General features: G+C 38.6%; 1 protein-coding gene across 2 annotated transcripts in view; it reads right to left on the bottom strand.

Annotated features, from left to right (window-relative positions):
• DENND5A (DENN domain containing 5A) overlaps positions 1–12,780 on the bottom strand; it is a 120,468-nt gene that overhangs the window by 60,016 nt on the left and 47,672 nt on the right. For both annotated transcript variants that reach the window (XM_049650369.1, XM_049650372.1), the window contains exon 5: positions 7,125–7,312. In XM_049650369.1, the coding sequence (XP_049506326.1) occupies positions 7,125–7,312 (188 nt within the window). The remainder of the gene's footprint in view (positions 1–7,124; positions 7,313–12,780) is intronic.

Below are 12,780 nucleotides of genomic sequence, written 5' to 3'. Positions count from 1 at the left end.
CACTCTTATATAATATTCCACACTATGTGGATGTAACACAATTTATTTATCAATTTTCCCAATGAAGGGCATTTAAGTTCTTTCCTGTTTACTGCTTTGGCATTTTTACACGTTTTCTTGGACACGGATGCAAGATCTTCTCTTGGGTATACCCTAGGAATGGAACTGCTGTGTGGTAAGCTATGCAAATGTTCAACTTTATAAAATAAGGCCTAGCTGTGTCCAAAGTGGTTATAACAGTTTATATTTTTACCAGCAATCTAAAGTGATCCTATTGATCCAAATCCTTCCAAAACTTGGTATCATCATATTTCCTAATTTTGCCACTGATTTGGGTGCATTTAATTTACACTTCTCTGGTTGCTAGTGAAAAAATGTGTATTTTTTGTGCAATACCTATTCATGTCTTTAACCCATTTTTCTACTGGGTTGCTTATCATTTTACTGGTTTGTACAAGTTCTTTACAATCTCCTAATGCTGACTTTTGTAGGTTATATATGTTACACGTATCTTCTAGTTTTTATCATATCTTTTTATTTTAAGATGTCTTTCTCTTAATTTAAAAAATCAAATTTATCAATCTTTTTTTTAATTTTTAATTTTTAATTTTTTGAGAAAGAGAGTGGGAGAGAGGGGCAGAAGCGGGGGGTGGAGAGAGAATCTCAAGCAGGGTCCACACTCAATGCAGAACCCAGTGACGGGCACAATCTCACAACCCTTGGATCATGACCTGAGTTGAAATCAAGAGTCAGACACTCAACCAACTGAGCCACCTAGGCTCCCTTCAATCTTTTATTTTATGGATAGTGCTTTCTGTATCTTGTTTATAAAGTCCCTACTCAGAGGTTAGAAATACATTTATTAATATTATCTTTAGAAGATTTTAAACTTTTGCTTGTGACATTTATCACTTCTTAATCCATCTCAAGTTGATTTTTGTTACAGTAGAATGTGGAGATCCTTTTTTATTTTTTCTCCTTATGGACAAGCAATTTTTCCAGCTCCATTATTAAAATGGATGGCACCTCTATGTTATATCAAAGTGCCGATCCATTGATCCTTCTATTTTTCCCCATACCAATAAGTCTTGCATCCTAAAAGAAGAGGCAGGAGGGTAACTTAAGTCTAGCTAAATACAACTATTCCACAAGCTCTCAATCTATTAAAACTGCATGTTTTAACATGTCCATGCATAAACATCTGCTGGGTGCATGACTATTCAATTTACCAATCTATAATCAAAAAGGAGAACTTTTGGGGTCCCTGAGTGGCTCAGTCAGTAAACGTCCAGACTCTTGGTTTCGACTCAGGTCATATCTCACAGTTAATGGATTCAAGCCTCATGTCTGGCTCCACACTAAAGCAGAGCCTGCTTGTGATTTTCCCTCCCTCTCTCAGCCCCTCCCCGGCTTGCTCTTTCTCTCTTTCAAAATAAATAAAGTTAAAAAAGAGAGAGAGAGAACTTTCTCTTATCTAAGATACAAAGATTAAAAGAAGAATCACTTTAAAATTCACTTTTTGTAATTCCTCCACTGAATAACAAGTTTGAGCCCTGCCTAGAAAAAGGGCCAGTGAGTGTTTAACACCTAAAAATTGGCTTTTTGTTTTTCCTGTTAAGATTTTAAAATTATAAGGGTGACTGGGTGACTCAGTAGACTACGCGTCTACTTCGGCTCAGGTCAGGATCTTGTGGTTTACCAATTTGAGTCCCGTGTTGGGCTCTGTGCTGACAGCTCAGAGCCTGGAGCCTGCTTCAGATTCCTTGTCTCCCTCTCTATCTGCCCCTCCCCGACACATGCTCTGTCTCTCTCTCAAAAAAATAATAAAACATTTTTTTTAAAAAGATTTATTTAAAATTATAAATGCTTTCACATCAAGCCATTAAAAAAGATAGTAAAACAATTAAATCTAGTCATGAAGATCACCTGCCTCATAAGCCCCGTCAGAATAAAGCTCTGTAACCCACCACAGGCAAACAATGCAATCATTTACCCCACTGGTTCTCCTCTTTTTATAGAAAAAAAGCATTTTGTTCAATTGGAAACACAGAAGCATCTAAAAATAACTGCATCCACTCAACAATGCTTGGTTGGCTTTTCTCCCACTGACGTGAGCCAAATACAGAATGTCTGTAAAGAATTTGATGAACTCCACATGCTATGTCCCTATATTATAGATACACTCCTGGTAGGAGGTAGCTAGAGGAGAGAATACAACTCAGGCACACTTTAGAGATGGGCTAGATTAGATAGGCACCTCTGAGTAGACACCAGTATAGCCATTCTTTGCAGTGTTGGGCTGAAGAAGGTAGGAATGAAAAGGTAAAGTGAAATAGGACGTCATTCAAATACTAAACTCATACATAGCCTCACACTGTTTCCTCACAGCACACTGAGGGCTCTGGCAAACAGAAGTAATTTGCAAACCTACCTCAAACTCCTCATGCACCCCTTTCCTCAGCTAAGAGGGCAAGTCCTACAAAACAGCTTGAGGGACAAGAAGCCTAAAAGAGGCACTGAACCCACATGATCAGTTTTCCTCAGTTAATTAACCTCCTGTGTTGTTTGGAAGAAGCCATGAGAAGACTTAGCTGCTCTGGGTAATAACCACATGGATCCCCCAAATCCCAGAAAGTCTCCCAAATCTTTTCCTGCAGGAGGTCACAATGCCCCTTCCCACCCTGAGTTCCCAACACCAAATCACAGCCAGCCTCACCTCTAGTCTATCTCCATGTTATTCAGTGAGAGGGAGGAGCTCAACACACACACATTATTGGGAAAAAAGCTATTGAAGGAGTGTCCTGAGAAAGGAGAAAAACCATCAGGAAAGACAGAAAGACCCAAGACACAAAGAAGTAACACACACACACCCTTTATTCTAATATCCTCTGCCTGCTTCCCCTGACATATGGATGACATGACTCCTTCCTGGACTCACACAACAGCACCCAAAAGAGAAGCACAGGACAAAGAATGCCTCACAAAGGCAGCTCAGCACTTTCCCTTGCTCAGGGACAACTGAACTCATGTGTTGGTATAAAAAGAAACAAAGGGTTTTTTCACAGACTTCTGATGCCCCAAGATGAGGCAGCGACTCATGAATTCTGATTTAGGGATCCAGGAAATGTACAGTCTCCATCCCTCTGGAGAAAGTCCCTTTTATAAATCAAGCTTGCTCCACTACCCTGATGATGCGCCCTTGCACAGGCCCCTTAGTTCGGCCTCAAAGTCCCTCCAGTAGTGTAAAGATACCTCAGGATGTCCACCAAAATGTTAAAAGTAGTTATCTCTGGGTGAAAAAATTCGAAGTAATTTTTACTTTATTCTTTTTTTAAAAGGAAGGTTTTTTCAGTGTTTATTTAGAGAGAGGGAGGGAGGGAGGAAGGGAGGGAGGGAGAGTAAGCTCACAAGTGTGAGCGGGGGAGGGGCAGAGAAACAAGAGGAGAGAGAAATAATTCAAAGCAGGCTCCACGATCAGCAGGGATCTCATGACCACCAAGATCACAACCTAAGCCAATATCAAGAGTTGGATGCCTAACCGACTGAGCCACCCAATAAAGCCACCCTTTATTCTTCATAGGGGCACTGTTAGAATTTTTTACTATAAACATATCATTCGGGGTGCCTGGGTGGCTAAGTCGATTAAGCATCTAACTTCGGCTCAGGTCATGATCTCACAGTTCGTGAGTCTGAGCCCCACATCAGGCTCTGTGCTGACAGCTCAGAGCCTGGAGCCTGCTTCCGGTTCTGTGTCTCCCTCTCTCTGCCTCTCCCCTGTTCACACTCTCTCTCAAAAATAAACACTAAAAACAAATTTTTTTTAATATATCATTTATGGGGCACCTGGCTGGCTCAGTCCATAGAGCATGTGACTCTTAATCTCCAACTTTATAAGTTTGAGTCCCATGTTGGGTGTATGGACTACCTAAAAATAAAATCTTAAAAAAAAACAAAAACAAAAACAAAAAACCACCATATATCATTTGTGAGACATCCCCAAGTTGTCTTACTATAACCGTGTATCATTTGTGAGACATCCCAAAGTTGTCTTTCAGAGATATTATTTATTAGTCTTCATTCATTATGTATACCTTTCATGGTGCTTTACTCCATGAGAAAGTCAGTTCTCCCCAACTTAAAGTTCCCCATGGGGAACTATCCAGGCTCAGATATTCTACAGGTTATCTGCTAAAAATCAAGGTAAATATCCAGCTATCAAATACCCCACACAAATATGTCACCCTCAGAGGGCCAGTCTGGATTAAGTGGGACTCTGATATCCTAGAACTACTTATTAAGTATGCACAGGTATTCCACATGCCTCCCCTTCCCAAGCAGACCACAAGGAAAGGCAAAGGATGTAGCAATGATGGGGAATACTGCAAAAGTGGAAGCAGCAGCAACATCAGAACAGAGTGAACTTTTGGGTTTCTCAAACAACACTTGGTTTCTCAGTCTCACCCCAGTTAAGAAAATTGCTGCGCTCCTAGCAGCCTCTTCATATACCCATATACATGAGGCACCCAAAAAATGATGCTGAGGGATCCCACAAGGAACAGAACTTGCCCCAAACATATGTCAAGTTGGTGCCAAAGATAAAAATAAAACTGAGAAAAGTGGCTTCTTGCCTAGAGTCCTACTCATTAGACTGGTAGGTAGCACACCTCTTTAGGTTTCCCACCTTCTACCATTTTTTGTTCTTATTCTTATTTTGACTTTACAAAATTATAATTAGGTTTACTATGAAGAGGTGTCAATTTAAATTATGCCTTTGTTTAAACCATCAGGAAGGAGCACCTGGGTGGCTCAGTTAAGCATCCTAACCAACTCTCAATTTCAGCTCAGGTCATGATCTCATGGTTCAGGGGTTTGAGCCCCACATTGGGCTCTCTGTTAACAGTGCAGAGCCTGCTCAGGTTTCTCTCTCTCTCTCTGTCTCTGTCTCTCTCTCTCTCTCTGCCTCTCCCCTACTGGAGAGCATGCTCTCTCTCTCAAAATAAATAAATAAACTTAAAAAAATAAAACAAAGCAAACAGAAACTCCCCAATCTCCAATCTTCGATAACTACTCTTCATGTGTATTTACCAGTAAAACAGACAAACATACATAAAAACCTAATACCCCAACTCAATGATTTTCTCTATCATTTAGATCTTTTCTTCCTTAATCAATCTTGTCCTACTCCAAACAACACAAAGCTCTATAAAACCAAAGAAGCAAAGGGGGTGGAAACAGAAGAAGCTACGAGGAAGACATTTTGATTGTAAAACCAAAGGAGAGAGAAAAAAAAGAGATGCATTTGACTATAACTTAAATATTACAGGTGTGATCTAATTATCAGGGTTTCATCAGGGATGCTGCCCAGACATGCCCAACGACATGAATGAAGCTCAGAAACAAGCCCATGAGACTGTTCTCTTCTTTGGAGGTCTCCTTACTAATACTAATATTACTCAATTATGCAAAAATCTCCCTCCAAAAACATTTTGATGAAGTGAGGAAATAAAGCCATGTTAACACCAGTGTATGTATCCTCCAAAGTCTTGTTCCCAGGCCTTTCTAATGACTGAGAAATTCAGTGTACGAAAGCCCTTTCCCCAAGTAGTTTCATACCAGCCACAAAAGGACATAAAAAGGTAGACCAGTTCTATGGATAATTCCAGAAAAATAAGGGGCGCCTGGGTGGCTCAGTCAGTTGAGCATCCGACTTCAGCTCAGGTCATAATCTCACAGTTTGTGAGTTCGAGCCCCACGTCGGGCTCTATGCTTGACAGCTCAAAGCCTGCTTCAGATTCTGTGGCTCTCTCTCTCTCTCGCTCTCTCTGCCCCTCCTCTGCTCACGTACACACACTCTCTCTCTCTCAAAAATAAACATTAAAAAAAGAAAAAAAAAGAAAAAAAAAGAAAACAATCTTATTTTAATCATGCTTTAAGTATATTTTAGAATAAAGTAGAAAATAAACAAGTAAATACATATTTTTAATTAATTCTTTGGTATTTGAAACAATAGGAAAGAGGAGGAGACCATCCTCATAGCAAGAGAGGAAAAGCATCCTCTCAAGGTCTTCCTTATCTTGAAAGGAAAGTTTTCAAAGCTGGTTCAGCACCACAAGAATCACTATGATCAGGTCAACTATTACATATAAACTTGGCCTATAAAAGAAACTCACTGATTTATTAATACTTGGTGTAATGAAGTAATTATGAAATTATATTATGTGGGATTTCCTTAAAATAATAAGGGAATGAGAGGTATAGAATTAAAATGCAATTTAGGGGCACCTGGGTGGCTCAGTCAGTTGAGTGGCTGACTCATGATTTGGGCTCAGGTCACGATCCTGGCATCATGGGATCAAGCCACACTCAGCATGGAGCCTGCTTAAGATTCTTTCTTTCTTTCTTTCTTTCTTTCTTTCTTTCTCTCCCTGCCCTTCTCCCCACTCAAGCTCTGTCTCTCTCTAAAATAAAAAATTTCTTAAATATAATTTAATATGTATAACTGCTGAAGCTAGGTGGTAAGAACACAAGAATTCATTATGCATTGTGTATATTTAAAAGTTTTACATAATAAAATGATTTTCTAATAAATGTCTTGAAAAGTATGTAAAATACTGGCTTGAAAAACTACATATGGAGTGCCTGGGTGGCCTGGTCGGTTAAACATCCGACTCTTGATTTTGGCTCAGGTCATGATCTCACAGTTTGTGAGATGGAGCCCTATGTCGGGCTCTGTGCCAACAGCATGGAGCCTGCTTAGGATTCTCTTTCTCCCTCTCGCTCTGCCCCTCCCCCACTGGCGCACATGTGCACTCTCTCTCAAAATAAAAATAAACTTAAAAAAAAAAAGAAAAACTGCAAATGAAAAAGGCAATTCATGATAGTATAAACACAGGGATTACAATGTATGTATGCCATATAATAAAGATGACAAGTGTTTCTGGAACAACATAAACTAAGCTAAATGTTCATCATTTTTACTTATTTCCTGGAAAGTAATTTATGTTCCTCAAAATAAAATAAAATAAACTTGGTGACACCACCCTGGGCTCATCCCAAAGCCATCCTCCCTCCAATCCTGGATTGGGACCAAAGGCACCAGCACTCAAGCTCCGCATTCCTCTTACCTCTTGAGGCAGCTCCAGCTTTGACCGGTCATCCAAGCCATTGGAATGCAAGCCCATCAGGTATGGAACAGGAGCATCTAAAAAATGTAGGAGAGAAGCCGGGAGAATAGGGACATAGACATGCTGCCACTGGAAAGGAAACATGAGAGCTGTAATTGTCTCTGCCACAGTCATCAGTCTCTGGTAATCTAGGTAAAAACAAAAAACAAAAAACAAACCAGTCAAAAACAAAGCACCTGCTTGCCAAATAACAAGTTAAAAACTTCAATACAATTTCACATTTAGAAACAGTCAGGATAAACTTCAGCAAGGGTATGCTCAGAGTGTGATTCCCTTGTGGGTACCAGAAAGACAACCCAGAGACCTCAGTGGACCACAAGCTGAAATTTAACCCTCACATACAGGTTCTCGCAAGTGATAAAATTTAGTGTGGAAATACAGTAGAAATCTTAAATACCACCTTGCTCCAAATACTAAACCAGAATGTTAAGTAGATTCTCTTAAGTAGAAAGGGGTTGGGGAACTGGAACAACAAAAAAAAAGGGTCTTCATTCAGCATGGAAGCCAAAACAGGCTCTTTTACCACTCAGATATGTCTGCAGCCTATAAGGAACTAATGTGAGCTCTGCCTTCAAGATCAAGACCAAAGAACCACACAGCATGCAGCAGCTGGTTTTCTACACTAGCCAAGTCTGTCTTTCACCTGGAACTTTTCCTCAATGGGAACAGCACAAATATGTCATTTTAACAGATCAATGAAAAGCTTCCCGAGGATATGAAAGACTCAAAACATTGACTTTCAGGCCTCAAAACTCTTAACTCTAGGTCAGGGATCTTAGTTTGGGAGGAAAGGCTTGTGTTCAAAGTTTTGCTTTCCTTTAGAACACAATTTCTGGGCATGTTTTACAAAACAATAAGTAATAAATACACTGGCAAAGCCAATAAAATGGACAGTTACAAGTAAAATTTTAAAAATTATTCTTCACAGGGGCACCTGGGAGGCTCAGTCAGTTGGGCAGCCGACTTCGGCCCAGGTCATGATCCCGCGCTTCATTGGTTAGAGCCCCGCACTGGGCTCTGTGCTGACGGCTCGGAGTCTGCTTTGGATTCTGTGTCTCCCTCTCTCTCTGCCCTTCCCCCACTCGCACTCTGTCCCTATTTCTCTCAAAAATAAATAAACATTAAAAAAACTTTTTTTTAAATTACTCTTCACAAATGGTAAAATGGTTTCAGGCATTTAAGGACAAAGCAGGAACATAAATTTTAAAATCATGAGTAATATCCTTTGGAATGGTTGATTTCAAATGAGCTTTCATTAGGGTTAAAGTGGTTTCATATACTAAAAACCCACCCCATCATTTAAACAAATCACAGCTTGGTTCATAAAAGAGTTATAAGTAACAAAAAGCTTTCCAGAAAATGAGGAAGGTTGAGTAAAAATGAACAAAAGCTGATATGTACCAACTATGTAGAAGTTCAGTAAAGTACCCTACATTTGCTCACTAATAAAGCTTTGAAAACTGCCTATCACCTTACTCTCAGCTAAGCAAAAAAGAGCATGACCTACAAATAGTCTTTTAACTAGTAATGCAAATAAATAGAGATTAATGACTAAAATTTCATTATGTTGAACATTTTAAAGGTACTACAGGAAAATGCCTCATATGCTTCTTTGGGGAAACTAAGGCACTTGACAAATGAGTGATATAACCAATCAGTGCATAAAAGTAAACTCAGAGATTTGATCATCAATTAAAAAAAAAAAATGGTTTAGCAGAAGGACAAAAGAACATGAGCTTCTCATATTCACTAAAGATCAGGGCAAACTAATAAGAGTTCAAGGAGAGAGTCTGTCTCATTTTTCATTGTGCCCACACAAAGCATGGTCATTCCTGTATTAAAAACTATTTAGTAAAAGGGTGCCTAAGTGGTTTAGTCGGTTAAGCACCCGACTTTGGCTCAGGTCATGATCTCACAGTTTGTGAGTTCAAGCCCCAGGCCAGGCTCTGTGCTAACAGCTCAGAGCCTGGAGACTGCTTCAAATTCTGTCTGCCTCTCTCTCTGCCCCTCCCCCACTTATGTTCTGTATCTCAAAAATAAATATTGAAAAAAAAATTTTTTTAATATTTAGTAAATAAACTTTTTTTAAAAAAACTACTTTGTGAAGATTCTCCACCTCATTCAAGCAACAACAAAAACATTTCCCAAATTAAAAAAAATAAAAAGCAATCTTCGAAGAATTAAATTAGGTTTTATATAAATAATATAAATAATTTCAGAAAAAGTATTTAGTCCCACATGAAAGTAAACAAAAACTGAGTAACAAAATTTACACCATTGCAAGCTCTATCTTCAGTCTCTTCTTCACCTGATACCCCAATTCCATGGGACACCATACAACTTACTATTTTATCTTTCTGCTGAGATTCTTCTGCTCAATGACTACTCCAACAATCATTATTTTTTTAATGTTTATTTATTTTTGAGAGAAAGAACGTGAGCAGGAGAGGTGAAGTGAGAGAGGGGGATAGAGGATCCAAAGCAGGCTCCACCCTGTCAGCACATAGCCCAGTGTGGGGCTAGAACCCAGGAACCACGAGACTGCAACCTGAGCCAAAGTCAGACGCTCAACCAACTGAGCCACCCAGGCACCCCAATAATCATTATTAAGACAAATTCTCATGATTCTCCAGATGAGACTTCAATTCTTATATTCTTCTACATGTGAATGTCTGTAAATAATCTACTCAAGAGCAACAATCTTGAGAATCTCAGACATCCTAAGAATTTATTTTAAAATTCAAAATTAAGATGAATCAAAAGAATGTAAAAGCGTGGGAGAAAACCTTCAAGTGGTATTTAAAGCTGGTTTAGTCTTACTACTATGTCTGAACACTGGCTCTCAAACACGTATTCTGAATAAATATTCATTGAAATATCCCACCCCCATTTTCAGTGTGTGTACACACACACACACACACTTCTGAATCTTAGGGGGTGGGGGGCAGAGGTACCAGAGGTCTTTTTAATCATGAGAAAACCAAACAACTTCCTCCTTCCTTTACCCAAAGTCAGTAAAGCAGGTGTTTTATGTGGCTGGCATTTCTGGCATGTCTGCTCAGGGACAGTAACATCTCACAGAAGGCCAACAGACAGTCTAAGTAAAGGAGTCCCAAAAATGCCTCTGTCATGAGACTTCCTGGCACTGGACTACTATGTATGGTTCCTAGCTGCAGTGTCTGGGAACATCTGCTCTATAACCATAACACAGAGCATACTAGAGTCTGAAGAAAGAGGCCTTCTCTGCTCCATCAAAGCAAGTTTTTCAGTATCACAGAAATCTAGTTCTGGTTTTTCCCTACTCTTCAGGATAAATGTAATCTAGCATCTAAAAGTCAGACCACTTATTTTTGTAAGAGTGGATAACTTTATTTGCTTCAGATTGAAATCTCTGAAGAATTCCTTGTGATGCACTTGAAATTATGGGATTCTTAGAAACAAAACACTTTTTGAGGTCAGACATAATCTCCTCTCAAGACTAAGCTGCTTTCCATTTATGTGGCTTAACTTTATTGATACTAGAAACGTGGAATTGTATGGCCTTTCTGGTCTATGTGAGTTCTGAGTTTCTTTTTCTCTCTATATTTATATTTTAAAAAGCAACATCCCACCTGAAGGATGGCCTAGCAAACAATACCTCAGGGTTCCAGTAATCTGTGGTACCCACACTAGGATGCTGACCTCCAAGAGCTGTATGCAATAGCAAAAACCCGTTTGTGTACACAGCACAAATGATCAAATCAGCACTTCCTTTGCCATTGCCTGTGTCTGTGCTCATCATTCCAAGAAGGCAAAACCAATAAATAGGATGCAGCTGAAGGTCATGTGCATCCAAACCATTTCAAACAATCAAATCAACTGGAAACACTTCAGCTCTAGACAACTGTGTTCTCTTATGGCTCCCCTAACATTAACTGAGCAATTAATTTTAACAAAAAGAGGTAATAATGCAAAGCATAGTGGGATTACAATGACCACTGCTTCGTGGTGAGGAAGGAGGGAGGAATCTGCTTGTCTTTATGACTTGTCTCTGTGCAGAGAAAGATAATAGCCTTGGGAACACTCTACAGATAAGTCCACTCCTAAACAATCTACAGGGCAAGTCCTGCACATTAGAAACCGAATCATAAACTGCCCTTGCATACTCACACTTCTGTGAAAACTATATGAACAAGGATGTTTCTTGTGTATTCTTTGTTCTTAGGAAATAAACTAATCTCTATGTCCAATATCTCCAAGATCCATTATTAAAGAAAGTGCAAAACAATGATTAGCATGCTCCCATTTGTGTTGTTTCTAAAAAGCATATATGCATGATTATGTCTGGAAGGAAACAGGAGACAGTGGTAATCTCTCTAAAGGATAACCAGGGGTACACTTCATTATATAACCTTTAGCAATGTGTTAAAATTCCTATCACATAACTGAAAAGCTTTTTTCTAAGTTTTAATATACCATATTTAAAACATATACATATGTATATTAAATTTTAGCATCAATTTTTAATATACCATACATGTATCATAATGTATATGTATACTTTAAAGAACATTACAATTAATACATATGTACTCAACACTTAACATAAAAATAGTTAATTGCTTAAAAAAATCTAGGGGGGTGGAAGGCACTAAGAAATTAAGAAGTCACTTCATAGAAATAGAATTCTAGGTGAAAAAGGGAAATTTTCAACGTTCTTTGCCTTGTTTGCCCATACATTATTTATTTGTTTTTTAAAAACTACTTATTTATGGGGCACCTGGGTGGCTCGGTTGGTTAAACATATGATTCTTAATCTTGGCTCAGGTCATGATCTCAGTTTGTGAGATCGAACCCCGTGTCAGGCTCTGCGCTGGTGGCACGGAGCCTGCTTGGGATTCTCTCTCTCTCTCTCTCTCTCTCTCTTTCTCTCTCTCTCTCTCTCTCTCTCTGCCCCTCCACCGCTCTTTCTCACACACACACACATGCACTCTCTCTGTCGCTCAAAATAAATAAATAAATAAATAGATAAATAAATAAATAAATAAATAGACATTTTTAAAAAACTATTATTTTCACTAGGGATATACAAGAAACTTGATCTCTTGCTAGCACCGGTGGGAGAGAGGAAAGGAGAGTTCATTGTATTCCCTTTGGAATTGTTTTGATTGTATGCCTTAAGCAGCATGCATTACTTTTGCAATAAAAACTAATGTATGCTTATCAAAAATCAGTTACATTTGTTACAAGACTTATCTGCGCTAGTTCAACTAGCGCACATAACGTATCTGTGTACACAGATAAATTATATAATTTAACCAAATATTATGTAAATAAATGGTGAAATGAGGACAAAAAAAAAGAATTTTCTCTGAAAACAAAATTAAATGCTTTAAAAAGACTGAATAATGCAAAGTGGCTAAAAAATACTATAATTGAATTAGGCATATCATGAGGCAATTAAGCACAAAAAACTAGGGAAAACTACAAAAATCTACAGGTAGTCTCCATTCCAGTTCTTTTGTAGAGTTCATTAAGTTCTCACTCCCCTTTAAAAAAAAATGTATCTGGAAAACCTAGTTAATGAATTATAGGTGTGGTTTATGCAAGAAAAACA

The sequence above is a fragment of the Panthera uncia genome, chromosome D1, assembly GCF_023721935.1.
Source record: "Panthera uncia isolate 11264 chromosome D1, Puncia_PCG_1.0, whole genome shotgun sequence".
NCBI lineage: Eukaryota > Metazoa > Chordata > Mammalia > Carnivora > Felidae > Panthera > Panthera uncia.
The sequence above is the reverse complement of the archived record's forward strand: the minus strand, read 5'-3'. Positions and strand labels throughout refer to the sequence as shown.